We start from the raw sequence: 23,922 nt of genomic DNA on the forward strand, positions 1-23,922 counted from the left end.
AAAAATTAGAATTAAAATGTTACTTGAGCTCTAATTTATCCTGCAATGTCCATCCTCTATGGAAATCTCAAAGTAGTAATGATATGATCTGCCACTTTTATTGCAAGACTAGATTTTGGTAGGCTTTAGTAAAGGTTTTCCCACTCCACATTAGACCTTCTTGCGACTTAAATACAAATATCCAACTAAAAAAAAAAAGAGAGCTTGTACATCTTCATGACAGCAATCATTCTATTATCAGATATACCTAAAAATACATGCTTTATTGAATACAAGCACTTACCACTTGTGCCATAATGTCCTTCCAGTATGTATCCACAACCCCAAACTTTCTGCCCTCTTCAGGCATTTGAGCTATAATGTCTTCTGAACTAAAAATTGGTTCCAAATACAACCATGTTGCCTGACATTTTAACCAGCTGTCTAGAATGTCTTGCATTAAAGTCAGCTTCTCTTCCCAAGCCTGTATTGAAAATATTTAAGATGTATAAGCAACCATTTAAAACTGTAGATTGATTACAAGAGCGATAGTATAAAATCACAAGTTATTAACTTGCATTATTGCATTATTGGATTCCTACGTGTTTTTTGTTACAGGACTTCGGAAACATACCACTCTAACAGTTTCTCCTGTATTGTTACAAACTTACAGGAAAGAACCTCTTTAGAAAGGCCTAAACATTCAGGGACTGATGATGCACCACTAACTCATATCATAGTCCCACAAGTCCTATCAACATTACTTGTATGATGGATGACTTCTTTTTTAACAACAGTTCAGGAATGGATTCTGCATCTGTTTCTCTACAAACTAATTGATTAGACCGGATGATCTTGAAGGTCTTTTCCAACCTTAATGATTCTATGATGAACAATTCTGCAACTCAGGTCTGAAGGAATATGAGACTATAGAGTTCATGCTTCCAGCTTTCTTCAAGGTTATTCTCTTTACAGGAGTTGATTTGGCTGCTAATATCTACAGCTAGCAATCAAATGAAAGGATACTTTATACCTCAACAAAGCACATACACACACTTGCAAAATCTATGCCAAAGGAGCTAGAAACTTTTAAAGAATTTGTGCAAGATTGTTTTTCAGCAGCGAAGAAGTAAAGCCACATTTTTTTTTCTAGGAAAAAAAAAATCTCTTTGAAATGCTAGTTGTGTACTTTCTATCTGATCAGCAGTGAATAGATACCTTGACAAGGTAGCCAGCAGACTGAGTAAATGCCATTTTGCAGGCCTTTTATATAGTGGGTTCAATCTTTCCCCTCCATGCTGCTTTATGTATCGTGCCATTGCCAGAGGATTACAAATATAAAAACAAATGACAGACCTGTGTCTTATTAGACAACACAGTAGGATTTGTTTAAATTAACTGACCCACCCAACACAATGAACTAAAAAATAAATGCATATAATGACTAGATTAGCAAAGAAATTACATTTTCTTTAGCTCTAAAGCAAGCCTTGCATACCTTTGTCTGGAAACTTTAATCAAAGAGAAAAATACAAATGTGAGTTCCTTAGAAATGGTTAAAACCTATACAACATCCTATCATGCCAAAACACCTGAAAGGACTTACAGAAATAATATTACGAGAAACACAGAAGCTCAATGAAACCAGCTTTTCCTTACCCGGCATTCAGCTTCAATTGGTTTGATGAAGGGAGAGCCACACATTGTCTGAGTCTTAACAATGTGATCATCCAGTAAAAGCTGGATGTCATCAACTGCTGACAGGATGCTGTTGTTCTGTAAAGACATCATATTTTGCTAAGGTAAATAGCAGTTGCTTATTTCGCTGCTCTCCAACCTTACTCTCATTCAGCTTCCTGCTGCCCCCCCTTCTCCCCGAAGGCAGGAAAGCAGCAAGGCACTGACAAAGCCTGCAATATGTCTGAAGATACGAAATGATATCTCTCCCATACATCTCTGTTTAAAAGATCAAGAGATGGATGTTGTCAATAGGAAGCTAGCCAGAGATGCTAGTGACTTATAACAATCTTTTGCACAGTATGTGATTTCCTATATCTTCTGGGCAAGTTAACATTTCACCACTGTTCACTTTTCCATACAAAACTGCAGAAGCTCTCAGGCTCACAGATTTGTTAGGATTAATACGTTGAGATTCCAAGTTAACCACACACTAATAGTAATGGATACATTTGCCCAGGCTTTGGGGTATGATACCACAATGTATCAGCAGTACTTCCCTCTAATATTTCTGAACTGATGTTGAGGATCAAAGTAATTCATTTCAACAATGTGTATATGGATTTCATGTTTACTCACAGTATCCCTGTATTTCACCAGAGTGAACTGCATGTTGACCCACTCTGATTTCATTTTCTCTATTGATTTCTCTAAAGAATACTCCTTACTTGCGGCTGCTCCAATAGGTTCCAGCCTAAATTGGAATGAAACACGTATCTCAGAAATACTTTTGCAATGTAGCAGAAGGGAAGTGAAGCAAAGCTGACTACCTTTCCCTTTCATTTGGATATCTTCTTAGTAACACACACTCTTATTTCAGGAAATATTTATTCACTTTTGAGCTCACCAAGTTAGAAAAGTTAGTATTAATTTGGAGACAAATAAAGACAGAAAATTCCAAATGCAGAAATTAAGTGGTTTGGGAATATGATTCTGGGTTTTGTTGTCTTGGTTCCACAAGGACATCTGACAGTTCCATCTCTATCTTAATAAGATATAGCTGTGAAAACATGGAAGTTCTGAACAACACACACACACAAAAAAAAAAAAACAACTAGAATTTTGTATCTTACATACGATACCATGATCATCTAAAAAATCTGAGAATAGAGTAAGCTTCTTACCGATCAATATATTTTGAGAGTCCAAATTCCAGCATATTTAGAAGAGTAGTAGTTTCATTGGGTTTGATCTCACATCCTACAATTTCACTGATCTGAAAATAAAGAAAAATCTATTATTGAGGTGGATGCTTCTAATAGACTTGGTAAACAGCAAGGAAAAAATGCTTAAAAAGTATTAGTGCAGCACCCCACTTTGCTTTTCTTCCATTAATTCAAAGAAGCTCATGCCTGTACCATTAAAAATTTCAAAACTGCTTTTATTAAGTGACAGGATACAGAATGATCTTACTGTGAAATACAGAACTATTACTAATATATGGAGTACTGCATTGAACTGTCAGTTTCTGAGGTAGGATACCTCCACAGTTAAAGCAGAGTTAAAATACCTGCTCCCAATGTCTATCCTTCATTCCACGATTGCAGGCAATTGACAGGACAGGAAGATGCTGTTTAAACTTATCAAGTTTATATTTTGTACTTTCTGCTAAGCGTCTAGGCCCAGCCAAATCTGGAAAACTCTTACTGAGCTTGTACATAGTCCTCCACATATTTCCAGTTTCTTCAGTAATTTCATCAGCATTCAGTTTCTGGAGAGATCCTGAATACAGCAACATAAAAAAAAAATGCAGTGAGTAATTCAGCACAAGGGGATTATCAGGGTGGTTTATTTACAGGTATTTATAGTCACTCTCATTTAACTGGAAATCATTTATGTTACAAAAAAATCTTTATGCAAAATCCATGTCAACAATTTTATTTCACTGATTGATTTCACTGCTTCTCTCTTCAAAATTATTTTATCACAATAACTAAGCAACCTGTTCAGCTTCTACTTAACTAACTGAAAATGACACATTTCATCAATATCTCACCATTCATCCATTCCTCAGACTTGGTATGAAATTCATAGGCTGTTAACCAAAGTTGTTCAAAGGGTTGCTTGTTTGTGATTATAATTTGCAGTAAGGGAAATTGACTCTTATTCCGCTCAAGTAACTCCTCTTCTTTATTTATAGCCTTTAATGATAATAATAATAAAAAAAATATTTCCATCAAAAATTCTTGCTACTGCTTTTTAATTTTTTACTAAGTAATATTGGATAGGATTTTTTTTTCACATGTCAAAGCCAGCCAGTTTTGTAGATTTAAGCCTGTGGCTTTTAGGTAAATAAGGTAACTGTGTTCTTGTAAATTACCTTAGTTATTTGTTGGTAGTTTTTACTACTCAAATAATTTTAAATATCTATTTTAAAAATAGACAATTTACCATAGCATTCAGTGATACCAAGTGTCACAAGCTACCAAGCCACTTTGAAACCTGGATGTAAGCTCCCCAGTCACACAGTCTTACGAGATTTTTTTCCACTTGTGATTATTTGTTTTTAGCTTGTATTACAGAAACATCTGGGGGCTCCAACGAGAACAGGATATTAATTGCTGCATCTATTTAATATAAGATATTGTCTTCCCTCAAAAGAGCTTACAGCATAAATGAATGTGCAAAGATTTAGAGAAAAGTGTTGCCTTTTTCATTTCATAGGTACTAAAAGGAATCAGTGGCAAACACTATTTGAAATGCAAATACTCGATTCAGATTGAGTCCTACATCTGTTTTCACAATGCCATCAGAACTTTTGTAATACTTTTAATCATTCTATGTGAGTTGCAGACAGAGAAACTTGAAGATCCATATTTCAAGGTAATCTTTAACTTCATGTATTCACTCAGCTGTTCATGGTGTCATTTAAATTGTGTGGATACAAATCTCATTGTGAATATATATTAAGAAATTTCACCAACTTAATAACTTACTCTGTTCTACCCATTACAACTTATCAATGCTGTTAACTCAAACTAACTAGATACACTGGATGCCTTTAAATCAGTTCAAGGTTCTTGATATATAGGGATTGTAGCAATTTATCTAAATCCCAAACTGATTTATTTGGTCCTGTTTTCTCTTTTGAGCAGGTCTTAATTAACAGCTTGATTCTTAAGGCTCCATATATGCAGAAATCTCATCATCTCACTGTGATTTAGAACATTAAGTAAGCCTCACAATACCTGTGAGATCTCTCAAAGGTAACCATTCTCATTTCCCAACAGAGGCATAGCTAAGCAACTATTCAGCCAAGAACGACACAGCATATTGGTTAAAGAGCCCTGAGCAGAATCTAGGAATCTCAGCGTTCAGCTTCCTTCTAACATCTGAAAACTTATATTAATGCTTATAGGCAACTTCTGGAAATGATACATACAGTTGGAGAGCATTTGTTTTTAATTAGAGAACAATGAAAGAGGCTTAAATGCAGCTCAACTAGCACAAACCACAATTCAGGGAAAATACCACTTCCCTAATTGTTCTCCTAGTCAGCTCTGCCAGAAAAAAATGTTTTTCATGGGTAGTATCCTGCTATTACCGACTGTTTAGAAATACTGAAATTCGCTATTTCAATTTAAAAAACTCCCTAAACATTTCCCCCCCAAAATATGCTTTTCAGCTCAGCATTAGTACTGTATATGGGGACAAGAAGATATTGGCCACTTGGTGAATTTGGGAATCTTAAAGCCAGCTTGACAATATATATCCAGAACCTGGAAAAAAACATTCATTCATCCAACACACTGTAACCCACTTTATACCTGCCAAAAATACTAACCTCAAGCTCTGCTACTGCATTATTTAGATTCTTATTTAACTCTTTAAATTTCTCAACATTGTTCTTCATTTCTTCTATGGTCATAATATCCCGCTTTTTGTAGCTTTCTACTTCTCTATTATAACCTTCAAGAGTTTCATCAAACTGAGAAATCCTGAGGTAAAGATAGGTAAAGTAATATGATATTTTGTTTCATTCCTTTTCAGGTTTCAGTTATTTTATGAATTATAACAAGCACGGTGAAATGAAAACTGATCTCAGTGCTAGTGTAAACTAAGTAGAGATTCCAGTCAAAACCCATTAGTTATTAGTTACATCAACCGTATACATGAAACAGCATTAAAATTCAAAGTTCATTTTCAAATTCAGTTCACTTACATTTGCTACTTTTGCCACTTAAAGCAAATAAAAGAAGAGTGAAAACATTGTGAAAATGTTTAATGCCAAGCCAAGCGATATAACAGGACAGAATTAGGACTATTCTAGCAATATCTTTAATTTCTCCTTTAAGACCTATTTAAGTACAGGAATATTCTAATCTACCCTGATCAACCATATTTTTCTGAAATCTCCATAATACTGCAAACCAGGTTTCTCCCATACTTTCTCAGCCACTTTCCAAGTTTTACTGGTAAAAGAAATATCCTTTTACTGATGAGATATTTTCAGATATTTTATTTTCTTTAGAAATAGCCAGCGAAAGAAAATGTCCTAACACCATACCTCTCAAGCAACACCATCTCTATATGATTCCTCCTGCTATACAACTCATCTCTACTGTTATCAAACATTGTCTCAATCTTATTAGGCCAATGGAAAACCATGCTATTCAGGTGTATGTCATAACCTAAAAAGAAAAAAAAATTAGATATCTTGAAGAAAATACCTATATAGCAATGGTCTAATAGAATGGTTGGTGTGAAGAGTAAGTAAAAAACCTAAAACTGTATTTAGGAACATGTGAGTTAGAAATAAGCTTTCCAAGAAGCTATGTATTTCAAGCTGCTAACAAAATTATCTTCACTGCAAAAAGAACTGCTTGCTGAAACAGATTAGACTCTAAAATCAAGTGAACAGCGTAAAATTCTCTGAATAAGACCTTAGTAGACAGAAATTGGTGAGAACAACTATTCCAGAACGTGTATTCTGTTAAACTATATTTGAGTCCAACTATATAAAGACACAGACCATTCCAAACTAAATATATATAAAAATATCTAAACAAGGTGGATAAAAGTAACGTTTAAAACATTTAGTCCACAATGTGTAAATGCTGAATTATTCACAACAGCAATAGCATAATAACTACAATGAGCCAACATTTACATCTTCATATTTCTCTGTTCATCACACTCAGTTCATTACCCTTTGGCAAAATAAATGTTGCATGGAACCTCTGCTCAGCCTAAACCTTTATCACTTGGAACTAGCATACATTCTGCTTCTAGTTCCACCAGTAATTACACTTGGGAATTCCACTAGAATCCAATGAATGGCATTGAGCCATCTCTATTTCTTGCACTGAAAGTATGTTTCATCCTTCAGAAAAACAGAGAGAATGTATCAGGTGTTAGTTTCTTCAAAATATTGTTTGTGAAATATGACATCTGCTAAAAAAAAAATGTAAAGATGCTGATTGAATTTCTTAACATTGGCAAAAACATTCTAATAATTAGCCTACTCCAAAATTAGTATTCCAATAAAACAAATTAATTACACTTCCATATATTGAAAAATTGTTGCTGGGCATTTCCAAACTACCATATGATTTCCCTCAAAATCCCTGCAGCAGTGGATAGAGTAGGCAGAAATATCTTTCACAAAGGACAGCCTACTGATTTCACACAGGGCAGACTACTTGATTTCATTATTATGACATGAAATAGTATTGGTTGAATCACTGCTTATTCTATGAAAATGTTTCAAAGTGTTCTCAGTACACAGTCTTTCATCAGCATTCTAGAAGATGCAACATCTATCCTGGTATCTATATATAAATACTTCCATGTGGAGACTTTCATAATCTGTAATTGAGACATACTAGTAAGATCAGCATAGTCCATGAGGAATTCCAGTCTGCGTGCTGCTTCAGAGACCTCCTGTCTCAGTTTAGATGCAGTAACTTTACTGGATTTCTTTAAGAATGCATCAAATTCTACTAGTTCCTCAGTGTTCAGAGGCAGCTCATTCAATCTCTTTGCAATTACGTTATATTCATCACAAATTCTGCAACAAAAAGTAAACAGACACATCACTGGGATCATAAATGAAGTAGGATGCAAGATATTATTAATGAAGTTTGTCTTTTAAACAGCAAGTGTTCAGATGAATACACACAGCAGATATGCATTTATAAAGGATGATATTTCACTCTGTACAATAATTTCTATTGTTCAACTATGTTTACAAGAACTGGTATATAATAAAGCAATCACTACACTGGTTCCAAATTACAATTAACAGAATATTAACAGTTTACTTCCCATAGGCTTAGAATTTCCTCTTTCAAGATCTGACTTGCTGCAGAAAGCAATGTTTGAATACAGTAAGCAAGAGCTCACTATCACCCCACAAAAATAAAATTAAGTGCATGGGATGAAACACAGTTATAAAGAGGAAAATTATTAAAGAATCACATTTATTTATTTATTTTGCGCATGGAAAAAACAGTATTTTACTTCTTCATTAAAATGATAAAATTTCTTGTTCCAGATTCCAGCTCAGTACTGTAAACATCTGTACAGACAGCAGGCATGTGAACAGCAACCACACACAAATAGGTTGATTTAAACCAGCACAAGCATTCAAAATCTTAGGTGTTGAGCATAAGCTTGTTGCCTAGATTCCCTCCCCAGTAAGCGCCCAGAGGCGCTGCTAAAGAGCAGTTCATCTCCACTTGGAGGTGCTTTGCAGACAAGTGAGTTGAATTTCCCCCCCTCTTTTTTTTTCTTTTTACAATGGTTATTGTTCTTTCCATTCACTGTGAAAGAATTAATTATGTGCCACTGTGTTTTTTGTTTGTTTGCTTTTAATTTACAGAGCCATGATTATCCCATTACACTGGAGCCAAATTATAGCCTTAGTTTTGTTCTTTTATTTTTTACTTAAAATTTCCATGATATGAAATCAGAACTAGTACTTCCCTAACAAAATAAATAAATAAATCAGAGACAAACCAAAAATTTAGCTCCATAGTACATTCTTCATGTTGCTTTAGCTGGACGCCAGCAGGGAAAGCAAGGACCTCAACTCAAATCTTTGGATTTCAGTCAAGGAGGAAAGAACAACACCCTATTTTCAGTCTAAACTTTAAGTACACCCTATACAGACTAAGTTATGTGTTTATTTACAAGTATTTCTATATCTGTTGATTTTAAATACTGGTTTGGTTTCCTTACATGTGTCTGGCCAACACTGGTAGAAAAGCCTGTAGATGAATAAAGTTATCTCAGACACAGATATACAATATTAGTCCATGCAGACAGCAACAATCATGCATGACAACAACATGTACCTTTTATTTGACTCTCTGTTTTCCATCACCTCAAATTCAGTTAATCTATCCTTAAGATTTTGAGTCCGAATGCAAAGTTCCTCATTCAGTTGTACAGCATCCAGACAGAACATGGCCAGGGGGACAGTGACATGCATAGACATAATCTCTCTTTTCAGTTTTGTTAAGCTGTCAATCTTCTACAAATGGAAAAGAAAAAAATCTGATGTTTTTCCTTAAACTTTATAGATGAAACAACTAATTACTTCCCATCCAGCAAGTGGATAATATATTCCAAGCAGAAGAAGGGACAACATTTTTTTTCTTTTTATTTATTTTCAGAGCTCAGTTATTGCCAACAGATTTCAGGGCTGAAAGCCTTGCATCATAAAATGCCATATTAAGAAACACCATAAGTTGCTTAAAGAAGTATTCAGCCAGAAGCTAGCTCAGGAATACAGCAAACAAAGTAGACAGGGCTAAGGACAAGACAATCAAAAGACCGGTAAGATTCAGATTCACCAAATACTCTGGGCAGTCTTCCACTGGCTATTTCACCCAACAAAACCCACAGAAGAAGGCCATAGAGAAACCTCCTTCTCCACTGCTACTGCAGCCTTACAGTAAGGGGCTATGTAAAGTGCAATGGATTCCCTAGTGTTCCCAAGTGCAAACATAGCCATTCAAATGGAAATTCTTTAGAACAGCAATATACTACAAAGTCAATCGTGATGTGTTAGCTGCTGGATGAACATGTAAGCAGTTGTCAGTTACATCTTACCTCTGCCAAAGCTCTTAAAGAATGATCTTCTTTCAAGAAATCTGTAACATCTTGCTGTGCATTGTTGTTCAAAAGATTGCTGTATTTCTTGTACACGTTTAAATACCTTAAATACAGATCACAAAAACAAACACAAGATCCCAATGTGAAGATTCTCTATAATAAGAAACAAATCAGCTCAAACTGTTTAATGTTTGAGCTGAAGAGATAATGTTATGAATCTGAGGACTTGGATGGGCAACAGAGCCAACAGAAAAAACTTACTTCTGTGGACCAAGTATGTTGCTCTCAAAGATCATTTCAAGCTTGTTCACATAATCTGAAAACAACAATTCATCTGGTTTGACCGTACGGAGAGTGAGATCATCTCTTTTTAATTGTGGAAAGAGAATTTTTTCTACCTGAAGGAAATCATTGCAAATAATGTGATAGCATGTACAACAGAGGAAATAAGATACTGTATTACCCATTCACCATCCACTTCAAAAAATGTATAATTTAGTAAACACAAGCCTGGGCCTTCAATTCTATGGAGTTTAAACACTTTGAATGCTTAAGCCAGTACATATACGCAAAAAATCTATACAGAGGCACTGATATTTACATTAAAAGTGCCAAGATAGGTATTCAACTAAAGGACCGATAACCTCTCTTGGACCCCATGTTTGTACGTAAGTGGGCTGTTCCTCACATTTTAAGTAGAAACATTTAAGTATCCCAATGGGTGCTGCACAATGGAACAAACACAACTCATCCAAGTAGACAAAGTATTTCTATTGTAGGAAAAAACAAACAAACAAACAAACAAAACCCACAAACTATAAGAAAAACTGTAGCAACAAAGGTAGTAATAATCTCCGAACAAATTTTCACTTAGTTACATATGCAGTTTGTTTGTGAAAACTATACACACACACACACTGAAAAAAAATCAGACCTGGACTTTAAATCTTGAATCAGAAAAATAACAATTCCTATGCTATCTTCTATAATCACAAAATTTCACATGGTTCCTGATATGTGACCCACATCTTTATGCTGTATATGGCAGTTTTCTGCCTCATTTTTATATCACAGACAATTTTTATTCACATTGTATTTTGCACGCAGCTTTAATTTATCTAGTACCTTTGGAAGTTCCTCTGCGCTTCGTAGGATCTCCCTGAAGCAATGACTGATCAAATCCCAACATTCTTTCAAAGATGGCTCAAAGACAATCTTGGGTTCTTCCACATTGAGTTTGACTATTAGCATTTGAGGTACAAAGAACTTCATGTCTTGATATGGTTCTGTAAAATCACTCCCATCCTTAGGGAAAAAGAATTAAAATTGGACATGTTAAATAAACTTTCTATAAATATAATAATTAAAAAATATTCACATTCCCCCCACTTTTAACTGTACAGCATCAACGGGATTTTCTTCTGCGATTCTTGTTCATAACACTGATGCTCCAATATATAAAATTTTGAAGGGCCAACTCTTAAATGAGTCTATAAGATCTGGAATTAGGAAACTGGATCTAAGCCTAATTGCCTCAGTTTTTACTGAACTAACAGAAGTAAAGCACTAATTATCATGCAGAACCAAAACTCAAAGAAAAAAAAATCTATAATGCTATCAGAACTAAAATCCAGTATCAAATACAAGACCTTGTTGTTGTTTTGCTTTTGTTTGTTTTAATTGTCTTGTATGGTTAAAAAGAACTATACTACCCCCAAATTACTTTTACAGTAACTGAGTCCTAATCCATGACTAGGCTCATAATGTAGATGCTATAATGATTTCAAACAAACAAAAAAGCAGCAGCAGCAGCACCATCATCCAGATGCAAGGTGAGGTCTATCGTAAATTTGACGACATAGTGTACCACGTTGTCAGGTTGGATAGGGCTTTGAGCAACCTGGTCTAGTTGTAGGTGTCCCTGCCCATGGCAGGGGCATTGGAATTAGATTATCTTTAAGGCCCCTTCCAACCCAAACAACCCTATGATTTTATGATTGTATGTGTGATCCTCTGGCTGCAATGCCAGACACATTCATTCTGTTTAAATAGGTTTCATGTTGTCTTGCCATGGTAGATCCTGTGTGATCTGAAACTTAAAGAACTCATGTCCACTAAGAAGCAACCAGTGATTAAAACTTTAACAATCTAGTGTTTATTTTCACAATTGAATGCGTTACTTGAAATAATACAGGGCACTCATCTGGCATAGATGGGGACACCACATACATAAATTATCTCTGCAAAGGATTACGGGTATGACTATGCACACTTTTTACTTCAAGGAATATTTGTGTGCTTTCAGAACAAAATACTTCAGTGTTTTGCCAGGTTAAGGCCAAAACAGATAAAACTGAAAATTAATATTAAGAAATCTACTTCCATTCAAGACAGTTGTAAACCCTTACAACTGCTAATTATAAGCTTTGGCCTGCAAAAGGATTATTTGAGTAAGCAGTTCTTGACCACTCAAAAAAATCCACTTAGTAGGCAGAATAGTTTGAAGGGTGCAGACATATTTTATTAAGGCAAGATCTAGAATATTTTAGCCTTCAAAGAGCATTACATTTTATAGCTGTATGAATTATTGTCTCTATGTAACACTGAAAACTATATGCATAGATACACCTCACAGCATATACCTTGTAGATCATAAAAAATGCAAGAAGATCTTCCAAGGAGTTAACAACCATCCCACGTAGTTGTAATGACATTAGAGTTGCCACTGAACTAAAATAGCTTTCAATTCGCTGAGGTGAGTCATAGTCATTTTGAGGAGCAAAATGGATCCATTTCCTTTTCTCATCAAGAAAGATAGATGCACAAGTTGGGATCCACCTGAAAGAAAGCAATACATACAAAGTTTTTAAAAGCTTGTTAGTCTTACCTTGCTCCTTGCAATGAATTCTAAGCTCAGAAATTACCCAAAGAATGATCAAAATCCGAAAAGCAACCAAAGAACTGTTAACTAGATGTCATACTAAAACTGTATCTACCAGAACTTGGAGAAAACATAATTTTTTAAGTTAAGGGTACTTGTTTTCATGGGCCCCTAGTATTAGTTTAAATGAATATGAATAGATGAAACAGTAATGACAAATGATTACCATTAAGTGGGAACCTTGAGACTGGAAAAGATAACAAGTGGCAGAATAATGCCCCCTACTGTCATGGGCTATTACCTCATAGAATTTCTTTCTTATATTAATTTATTTCCATAATGAAAAAAGTTGGGTTTCTTGTCACAAGTTCTGTAGATGAATGGCTGATTTAGCCTCCCTTCCTCTCATGGTTCTTATTTCCAATCTGTCTGTACGTGTAGTCAGTTTATTCCCATTTGCTCTTGTGCAAGCACTCTTGCAGTTAGTTCCAAAAGCTCTTTCAGGATCCAGATGTTTTTCCCTATAGTTTATTGATCCCTTTGCTTTGGCAGCCTTTTTGTTGGGACTAGCATCATCTTAGTCTAAGATCTGTTTAAAAAAGCTCTCCAGTTTCTCCCTATTTTTTAAAATATGTGTGTATATATATATTAGTTAATATAAAAATATTAAAATATAATAAACAGGAACTCTAGAGGCTCTGGGATCTATAGGATAGAATTTATTAGGTATCGACATAAGCCATTCAACATATTTTCTGAAAATCCTTTGAAATGGACAGGGCTTAACAAGAATTTTCAGTGAACTGAAGCTAGAACCAGTCCGTAAAAGGAAGTGTATCCATTCACAGCCAGCTCCCCTTTCACACTCCTCTGTAAACAGCATGAAGCCAAAGAGAAAATACTTCTTTCATGTATCAGAAAGGCCTCAGGATGCAGGTGGTCTCCTTTAAAACTAAGAGAATATTCCACTCAAACAGTATGGTTCTGGATCTGTATGGGAATGGCTGTCTGCTGCTGCAGTCAGAGAGAATTTTGTGCTCTGTTTTACCTAGATGAGGATCTGTAACATATACCTAAAAAACTTTATTTTGCAACTGAAGTCCATATAAATGGAAACCGAAATGTAATCATGTCCTCACGTTAATGAAGTTAGGATTTGAACACTTCTATGTACAAATTAATTTATTTGTTTCTCATGTTAGAGGGCAAAATTTTAAATGTGCAGTTCTTGTCATAAATCAGACCCTAAAATACTCTATTTATCTACTGTTACTACAGTTGGCACTGACTTGTTCTGAAGAATTTCTCGAGCTTCCACACAGTGTCTTTGAATGACATCCACAAATTCTGTAGGCAGCAGTGGTAGGTCTCCACAAAGCATTTCTTCAGTGCGGACAAACCTTAGATAACTATATCTATGGAAAGTAAAGCAAACAGGAGATACATTAAGGACCTCTGTTTAAAATTAAACAAACAAATAAAAACAAAAAACTATTATGAAATACAGTTAGAAAGTCTTGTAGGTATTACATATATTTATATGTTGGAAGAACCGTATGTACTAATAATATTTTCCATCGATGCATGTTTTGTCACTGCTAAGTTGTCCAGCAAGTCCATTTCTAATATTTTTTCTTTGCTTGATTAATTGTTTTTTGCTATTAGCAAATGTAAAGGGCTTCATAAATTTAATTTTGTATTTGTCAGATTTCAAATTGTGTTATTTTTTTCTAAAACAGTCAGAGTACTTGCTTGTCTATTCTGGCTACCCTGAGAAGGAGATTTTTTTTTTTTTTTTTTTTTTTTTAATTTCATCAACATGGCATATATTACTGTCTGAAACAAACAAGAGCTTAAACTACTTCAAATGTTATTTAAATGCAAAAACAAACAAACAAAAAACAGTGCTAAGGATTAGTAACTACCATATTAACTTCACAAGAAAAAAATGCCTCAGTTTTCCAAAGTCCCCAGTAAAACTTCCAACTACAAACATTTGAAAGGGACTCAGTTTAAAGAGATGTGAATGCTTTTCTTTTGTTAACTTCAGGAATGAAGATGAGAATTCTGAACTACTATTTAATTGAGCATGGCCTCAATTTAGGGATAACATCTTTTAACAAAGGGGATGACCTTTTCATAGCACTAAGTCCACATTCTTCACTGTGGACATGTACAACATTCACACTTGTATTTACAGTCTGCAAGTGAAGATGGCTGAGATTGCTGAAGACTGAGAAAAAAAAAAATCTTCAGAAAAGAGAACAGGTTTTGTAATTTTCTTTCTACTGCCCCCACCAGAACCTCAGCAGCATATGTAGACAAGTCAGCAGATGCACTCTAATCGAGCCATTAAATGAGAACATTCCCAGTTTAATTGTGATCCTATGAACAAGACTTCTTACTCAGAAAGCCAAAGCTGTTGCAAAGTGTACATCAGTGGATTCACTGTGAATAGACTATTTTCATTCCAGCTTTTTGCTTCTTCATAAGAGCTGTGCCACGGGACTGGTGCACGGATAACTCTCTGGGGAAAAGGGCGTGGTGTACTTCTAATTAGAAGTCTCTCTCTCTCAGCTGGATCCATCAAGATGTAATCAACTAGAACAAATCATACATACATCCTGGTGAGATTGCGTCATACCCACATATGAAAACACAGTATCTCCACAGCTTATAAACTCATGGAGTTCTCTACATTTAAAACTTGTTTTTAGGAGTACTTTTTTTTTTTTTTAAGTACAGCACAATAATCAAATTACCAACTTAACTATGAAGTATTTTCAAAAAAAAAGAAAACAAGGATTGTTTCTGGTTCTAAAAAGAACCAGAGAGACAGGAGAAAGAGCTTTTCATCCTATCTTACCAAGACATCTACTTAACGCTTCAACACGTTGTCTGTTAACTGGGGATAGAAATACCTTCATTTAAAGCACGATTTTTAGAAAGCTTCTTAAACATTTGTGAAACACAGAAATGTTAATGTAACAGAAATCACCCGTTGCATCTAGGAAACATGATATTCAAAAGTCTGATCTATATTATCTGACCCGAAAGGAACTCTCCACTGGCACTAAGAACAAAATGGAGATTTGCTCTTAAAGTGCAGTAAGTGTTTACATATTCTGAATTGCTAAGAGATTATGAGTCTTACCAATAGCTTTCATGAGGCTGATTAGATAGTCTGCCTTAATCTCCTCTTTTAAACAAACAAGTGAATTCTCCAGGTATGGATTAGCAAGAAGATGAGCTGGAATTTGTTTTAAAATCACATTCATTACTTCCTTATCCTGAGGTGCCAGCATGTCTTCCTGTACTCCATTATGTATGTAGTAACAGTACCGCTACAAAATAACGTATAAAATATTACACTTATTGTAGGACGTTTCTGACAAATAATGAATTACTAAGAAATATTTTTGGCTCTTCTATTACTTGAACCTTTTCTGCAATCAAAAGGTGCTTGAATATCACAGACTTTGGCTATGTCTATCTCCCAGTTCTTTTTAAAGCACTGTTAATGCCTGACATTTTTACAATACTTGCACTTTTTGATGTAAGCATATATTAAATTAAGTGCAGCATATTAAATTACTGATCTCTGAAGTACAAGCCAACAATGTGAGAGGTTAAGAATTTGGAAAGATAGGTTTACTTGCAAACCCTTTGGACAAGAAGCACACCAAGGAGCCAGGAAGAGAAACAAATAGGAAAGGAAATAAAATTTAACAGCAGGTTGCTAAATATTCATATTTACATCTTCTAAACCTCCTGCACTGCATTCTCTTCTCAACTGCTTTTAAGTAAAGAGGTTATAGACGTATCACTGATGATTATTGCTGCTGCTTTTCTCAACCATAAAACGAAAAGTAAATACCTCTATATCATTACTTGAAGGTGAATTTTCTTTCTTATTTATCTCCTCCTCATGTAAGTGCATGATAACAAATTGTTCTTCTGGAGTCAATGGTTGGTTGTCTGTATAATGTATAACATGTAATTCTGGCATATGAGCAGGTACACACAGTGAGATGAGATCCAAACTGTTCAACAATGTTGGTGTACTTCTGAAACAAAAGACTACATGTGACTAAAGAAGATGTAACTGATTCTTAAATTAACATGGACAAATGATAAGCTACTGCACTGAGGACAAGTATGGCCTATGATGAAGTATTCAATTACTCAGTAAAATTGTGTAACATACCATATTACTTTAACAGAGGAAATACAATCTATCATTTTAATATCATATAACAATAAACTTTCCTATTGTACAATATCACTGAGACATGCAAGATTTTATAAGCAATTCTATCAGTGCCAGATCTACTTTTATTATTATGTAGGTTGCCCATGATCTTACCTATTTTCAGGTGATTATCCTTCCAAAATCTTAACAATCTGAGCCAAAAGTTTAAATTGGCTCATTTGCATACATGTTGTACTGCAGATTTCACTCTCAGGTTATATGCTATTTTCTATAAATCTTTTGTCTACACTGCTCAGGATATGCAACAATCAGCCAACAGTCACTCCGTACTTGATTTATTCCACATAATCCCATCCATAGTTGAAAAGAATTTAAGTTTCCATTTTGTCATTTTAATGGTACAGATCACAATATTATCTTAACATGGAACAAGATAGTTACTGTCATAGCACTTCCAGTCATCATAGAAGAGTGACCAATTTGTCAAAACCCCAGGAGCATTACAGAGCATTTAAACACTCACAGAACAACTGAGTTCCATCTCCATTAACTAAACTCTGGGTTCTCAAGTCACTCATTGTAAAAGGAAGACCTTGTTAGCATGCCTAAGACTGAAATTTGCCCTGCCACAAAGAAGCAGTGAAAGCTACTCATTTAGAACACAATTTTAGTAGTGATGCTGAACATAGCATCCAAGTCAAAAGAAAAATTAAAGCACAAATCAAATAGCTAGAATAACTAATATTTTGTATCTTTATACTATTATAGAACATTACCTAGCAGAATCACATTGACTTCTCTGTGCAACTTTGAGTCTCTTCCTGGAAGGTGAAAAATCTTTTGAAGCTTTAAGTGCCAGTTAAGAAAATCACATAAAGGAATATTTTTCAAATAAGTTATTATTTTAGATCGGTAAAACAAAAACAAACAAACAAACAAACAAACAAAACAAAACAAAAAAAAAAAAACAACACTAGATCAATTCCATCAGGCAATGAAATGCCAGACAAATGCAATATCACAAAGAAATCCTTGGTTCTGACTAAGGATTTAGCAAGACAGTAAAACCACATGTCAAAGAATCTTGCTGAGTCTGAAACTAAAAACTAGGTTCAGGAAAGCATTCAGCTCACACTTCTGACTTCAGTGCTTACATATGTCTCTGAACAAACCATGTTTTCTGCCCTGTGACCTCCTATTTTGAATTTAAAAGCAGTTCAATACAATGTATAGTTCCACAGAATATATTGCACAGGAAAAATCTGAGAAGTTCAAATTATTACCATGTGTACAAATAAACAGGTCTTTTAAAAAAAATAATACATTATGAATATTTTCCAAGACACATACCATGACCTGCTTCCCACATCCCACTCATGTACTATAGAAGTACAATGTGTAGAAGAATCAGGTGTATAATTAAGAAACCATTTTTACCTAGTGAACAAAATCAAACCCTTCTTAAATGATGTACAAGGGAAATAAGCAGATATTGGATCTATTATGTGTCATCTATCTGAGGGGAAAAAAAACAGTTTCTAACACTTGAGAGAAGCAAAGCAACAATGTAGGATGAGTCTATTTACAGACCAATGTTATGTAGAAAGCAATAGTGTACAGATGTCTTCCCTTGATACAGAGGGCATGTAATTAGATAATAATGAAATAAAGTTAATGAATAACTTAGTTCTAGAATTTGAAGATGGAGTTAATTTGACACCTGCAACTGGTAAGATATTTAAAAACCTGAACAATCTTTTCATAGAATGTTTGTTCGGTAAACTTAAATAGTAAGAGTATTACAGCTCTTGATGTCCGGTAAACTTAAATAGTAAGAGTATTACAGCTCTTGATGTCCTTATTTGCATTATATCACAACATCATATCAAATCAACAGCATAATATCTCATATCATAGGACTTACATGTGCGTACACATTTTGCTAACAAACTTCTACTGCATGGTTTAGACATAAGAAGTGTATTAAGTAACATTACTTGGAGTTGATCCTCACAGGAACATTTTGATGCCTGTCTCCCATTTTATTATGCTATGCAAGGCTCATGAATATGAACATAAGAGGTGTACATGTTGAATGTGTTTCCGTATTTTGCTGCTGGTACCAATTTTTACTTCTAACTACAATCAGAGCTTGCATCTTTTTCGCTTTCTGCTTTGCAAACAATTCCCTCCTAATAATTGTGTGATTATTTGGGAGGATGAATCTAACAAATTTATTAGGCCTTACCTTTACTAAAATGAATGCATGCTTTTGGCCATTTGTCTATATTGACTGTCAGGTAATACGCTTGGAAGAATTTATTAGGGAAGAGTGATTTTGCTAGATGATGCTTTAAGTTATGTACAGAACAAGTAAGGCTAAACCTATGAACATGTTCAAATGTGGATACACAGTGAGGCAGTTTTCCACTCTGCTGAACCCAGTGATGTCCTCGTCATTGATGAGGATGTTAACTTGTGAAGATTCTTCAGTTTTAAATCCCGTGCAGTAGGAGTATAATTATTAGCTATGGAGTCACTTGGGCTTCGGTAGTGACTCTGTTCTTTGAATGGAGCTGCCAAAGTCCATGAGGCTTGTTGCATCAAACGAGGATAACATCGTCTTTTAAGGACAAACTGCAATGGGAGAAAAAAAAGAAGCCATAGTTGTACATAGCACAATGTTTTTAGGTCTTCTCAGAGCTACAAATATCACCATAAAGATGAAATCTACAAGTCTGAGTCAGAGTCATTTGACCACCAATTTCTTTTTAGATCCCAATGCTCCACATACATCTAAGAAAGAATTTATGTAAGTCTTTTGTGGGAGTACTCATGCTTTTTTTTTTTTTTTTTTTTTTAAATAAAACAGAGGAAAGCTTTAGTACATTATCTGGTACTCACTACTTCCTCACATCTCCCTCTTGCTTCTTTTCTTCACCATACATTTGGTTAAAATCAGAAAACTTGTTATTCCTCAAGCCTTTGTTAATCATACATCTACACTCGATCCTTGTAATAGTTGAACAATAATACAAATTAGCAAATTCTTCTCTCATCTTTCTCTCTCTCCCACGTCAATTTGTAATATATTTCTTCTGTCTACTCATTCCATGTTTCTTCTCAGGTGAATTAGTATCTATCAATTGGCTCTTTATCAGCCCTGAGATCTAAACTTTAATGAGGAAGCTCGCAGGCATAAGGGATGTGGGATAGAAAAGTATGTTTTTTTAATGAAGATACCCTAAGAGAGAAAATGCATGTAAGATAGAATAATGAATGTAATTCACATCATGGTGCCTAAAGCTCTTATTTTAAATTCATATTTAGCTTCTGTATTACATCGGGTTTAATGATTTTTTTTTTTACTTAGTTGGAATAACATTATTATCACACTATTGCTGCAACCATATTCCTTAAAGTAGCTTCTGAAAGTTCACAGGATCATTTCAGTTCCATTTCTTCCATTGCACACACTAGACAGTTGAGTAGGTCCCTGAATTACAGTTTTGCATTATTGAACTCATACAAGAATTGAAAATAGTTTGGAGATTTGGAGATCTGAGAAAAGTCACTGGCTATCTCTAGGAATTGCTGAATTGAGTATAAACTCTGAATTCTCAGCTCTTCTCCTAAATAGGTCTGCTTTCAAAACTACATTCTTTCTTTCCCACTACATAGAACAACTTTCTGCATGCAAAGCCTTCTTATGTGACAAAAATTTCGGTGGCTAAATCAGCTTGTGTTGTATTTCAACCTTGACATTTCCCCAGAAAGTTTAATTGAATTTTTCATGACAATAAAAGATTTTAATGCAACATTTCGTTAAGTAATTCTCACTTTTAAAAAACATACATTTTCAGTTAAAGATACTTAATCTCAAATAAAGACCAACATAAGACATTTTTCAGCACAATTTCTTCACAAACAGTATCTTACTAAGAAAAGACATCTCAGAGAAACTGAAGTAGTGACACAAATGAGCCAAATGAGCAACTGGGAGGCATGTATGATAAGGAATGCCAGCCCTCTCTTCTTCTTCCCATTAAGTCCTGGCATATGTAATTTTTATTTGTGTCATGTGTACAAGTTGTTCATTCAGATCAGTGCTGCACCTGCCAAGCTCTCAGCTGTTTTTGGAACAGCATTCTAATTCAGTTGTTTTGTGCTCTGCCATAAAATATTTATGTTTAAAAAAAAAAAAAGGAAGGAAAAAAGAAGGAAAAAAAAATCACAATTTGTTTGGATGAAAAATATTTTAAAGTCAAAATGCAACAGCAAATAATAATGAACTATAATGTAACAAACATTTAAATTGCCACAGTTTAATCTCCAAATAATATAAGTTGCAACAACACTTTTTTAAAATAAGAGCAGCTCCAGTAAAATACTCAGTGATCTCCTTAACAAGAGTAATCTCCTTAACTTAACAAGAGTAATTTAATTAGGTTTTCCCATCTTCAATTCCTAAGGCCTAGTAGTATATAATGCCTAAAGTCACTCTAGCATATGTAATTTGCAAAAGGGGAGAGCACACATACCTGATACAAATCTGAAGGTGTAGCTGAAGAAGAAGCAGGTATGGGTGGTAACTCTGGTAACTGTTTTGGATGGCTCATGTTATACACTGAATCATTTTGTGACTAGAGAGATATGAAAAACACTTTCAAAGGCATTTATGAATTATATTGCTTTGAAAAACATTCATTCAAAAAGAATAGGGACTTTCAGTTTTCACTGAAAATGAAACAGGGCAACTTTTATTAATAATCCCATCTCACAGAGACACACAGAAATCATTATAACTGCCAGACATGCTTCAATAAAGATAGCATGAATTGCCCTTGATTAATGACTAAAGGATTGGGCTTTTGGGTACCTTTACAGAATAAACTATGCAGTTTATTGGTAGACTTGTTCATTCATAAAGGTATAAGAGTTATGAAGAAAACCATTGTACATTCTAACACCAACTCTTGATTTTTATGCTACCTAACCATTTAAAGAGTTAATGCTTCTTAAATACTTGAGCAACGGGATTATTAATAAAAAGGCTATTATTATAAAGGCTAAGGCCCAAAAAATATTGAACAAGAATGAGTATCTTCAAATAAAGTCCTTCTTAATGTGAAACCATAAGCCACTGGTAACGGCCAATTTGAAAAAGATATCAATCTGTCACAGTCCTAGTGGAGAGAACTTACCCCTGGGACCATGGGTCTCTGTTTTGGCTTCATTTTGCCTTGTCTTTCATCAACCTGTTTTTTGTCTGCTTAGAAGATTTTGGTCCTCCCCCTCAGAATAAGTATCCTGGTAGTTACTCACACTGAAAAAGAATTAGAGAACTATTTCAGGTACTACAAAAGGTACGAAAACAATCAGCTTCCTATCCCTTCTGCTAAGAACAAAACTCTCCCCTGGCTCTCTTCTTGCTAGCTTACAACGCTAGGCTTTCTTCCCCTCTAGACCACACACTTTCTTTTTCTCTCTTTCCCTGTTCAGGCTCACTTTTCACTTTCTTACTCTCTCCAGACATCTGTCAAGCATGATTTTTTCACCCTACCCTCTCCATGTTCTCCAGTTTCATTCCTCCCCACAGCCTGCTCTCTTCTAAGGCAGCAGAGACTCTGAGTCCTCAGCAGTGCTTTACAGCAGATTTACCCACACATTAACTGCCATGAGAAATAAACATGTCAAAAGGAATGGGAGGAGAGAAAGAGCGATATGGCCCACATGCCCTAAACAACCACAGAGTCCATGAGCAAGCTAGGTCAGAGGGAAGACTACCTGTAGACGCCCTAGTAACCCGTTCCTTTGCCTGTTCTAGCTAGGTGAACTTCTCCAACGCTTTCTCTTCCTCTCAGTCCTCGGCTTCGTTGCTCCAGTTACAGCATAGCTGGTGCTAGGAGACAGGAATTTCCTCCCTGTCTTCCCAGAACTGAGAAAACAGCTCCTTTCAGCGCTGTGCTGCACCAAGCTGTGGTCGCAGAGACTCAGTTCCGGAACCGATGAGGAATAGAACTAGTTCATCTTACCTCCAAAAGCTACTAAAACATCTTAGATACTCTGGTATTTGTATGAAAACACTGTACACAGCAAAGGAGATCCCAGAACAAGAAAGATAGTATAAATGTGACTTTTCATGAGAACTGGGGAAAAAAAACAAGGATTCAAAATCTTGAATCCAAACATCACCATTATTTTTTTTAAACCATTCAGATTCAAACCTCCCAGAGACCCAAAGACATTGGGATACTTGTACTCCCTGTTCTTCTGGATCTGTATGCATTTGCCTTCCAGTCACCATTGTCACTATGTGCTGAGAGAAAGTGTCATCCTTTAAATTTCTTTACAAATGGGAACTTACAATCCAACATAAAATCTAGTGCAGTCTCCTTACACTGACCCTCCAGAGAGGCCTTATACACATTCTGCCCAACATGGCAAACCTTCCATTTTAACTTAAACTCTTCATCAATGTCTTTGGATGGTGTTTTTCATCCTAAATTTTTCTTATATAAATTTATTATTTTATTATATTTATTTATTATATAATTTAACACATATTTATATAATTATTATATTTACTATATTACAAAAAATTATTACATAAATTTTTCTTTTACGTAAACAGTAAGAATGGATGTTATCCTGGTACAGCAGCATTGTTTCCCGTGTATTTGGCAGCAGTATTTGGCTGTTTTGCAACACGAATATCTTCTTGCTATTTCAAGGTGATGCTGGCAAGAAGACAATCTCAATTAAGCAACAGTTGTGATAACTACAGTTTCTCTGCGTACAACTCAGATGTTTTTTTATGCGTGCCCTTTAAAGTTAAATAAATTAGTTGTGCTGTTTGGGAAGCATTAAAAACAGCTATTTTATGTGGAATGAGATTATGCAGTTACACGTAGCAGGAAAATAAATTACTAAAATGTAAAAGACTACCTCCAAAACTGCAGCTATGTCATGTTTTTAAAACAGCCAGAAATTTAAAGTCTTCAATATACTTTCAAACTCAGTGGAGCCATTACATTTTATAGTGCCATTA

At 34.9% G+C, this 23,922-nt stretch overlaps 1 protein-coding gene across 5 annotated transcripts in view; it reads right to left on the minus strand.

The window, feature by feature from the left end:
- Positions 1-23,922, minus strand: part of DNAH3 (dynein axonemal heavy chain 3) — a 63,840-nt gene that overhangs the window by 38,005 nt on the left and 1,913 nt on the right. For 3 of the 5 annotated variants that reach the window (XM_038186972.2, XM_072023853.1, XM_072023852.1), the window contains exons 3-24: positions 22,076-22,197; positions 21,413-21,514; positions 19,283-19,508; positions 17,648-17,717; positions 16,536-16,725; positions 15,813-16,002; positions 15,064-15,259; positions 13,948-14,073; positions 12,420-12,615; positions 10,903-11,082; positions 10,039-10,175; positions 9,775-9,880; positions 9,015-9,193; positions 7,542-7,726; positions 6,224-6,347; positions 5,501-5,654; positions 3,713-3,857; positions 3,227-3,438; positions 2,841-2,932; positions 2,296-2,410; positions 1,639-1,755; positions 284-463 (exon numbers count right to left, since the gene is read on the minus strand). In XM_038186972.2, the coding sequence (XP_038042900.1) occupies positions 284-463; positions 1,639-1,755; positions 2,296-2,410; positions 2,841-2,932; positions 3,227-3,438; positions 3,713-3,857; positions 5,501-5,654; positions 6,224-6,347; positions 7,542-7,726; positions 9,015-9,193; positions 9,775-9,880; positions 10,039-10,175; positions 10,903-11,082; positions 12,420-12,615; positions 13,948-14,073; positions 15,064-15,259; positions 15,813-16,002; positions 16,536-16,725; positions 17,648-17,717; positions 19,283-19,508; positions 21,413-21,514; positions 22,076-22,108 (3,255 nt within the window). In that variant the 5' untranslated portion in view covers positions 22,109-22,197. Of the gene's footprint in view, positions 1-283; positions 464-1,638; positions 1,756-2,295; positions 2,411-2,840; positions 2,933-3,226; positions 3,439-3,712; positions 3,858-5,500; positions 5,655-6,223; positions 6,348-7,541; positions 7,727-9,014; positions 9,194-9,774; positions 9,881-10,038; positions 10,176-10,902; positions 11,083-12,419; positions 12,616-13,947; positions 14,074-15,063; positions 15,260-15,812; positions 16,003-16,535; positions 16,726-17,647; positions 17,718-19,282; positions 19,509-21,412; positions 21,515-22,075; positions 22,198-22,658; positions 22,868-23,922 lie in introns of those variants that run through there. The other 2 variants (XM_072023854.1, XM_072023855.1) reach the window with 2 other exon arrangements.

Source organism: Anas platyrhynchos, chromosome 15, assembly GCF_047663525.1.
Source record: "Anas platyrhynchos isolate ZD024472 breed Pekin duck chromosome 15, IASCAAS_PekinDuck_T2T, whole genome shotgun sequence".
NCBI classification, from domain to species: Eukaryota; Metazoa; Chordata; class Aves; order Anseriformes; family Anatidae; genus Anas; species Anas platyrhynchos.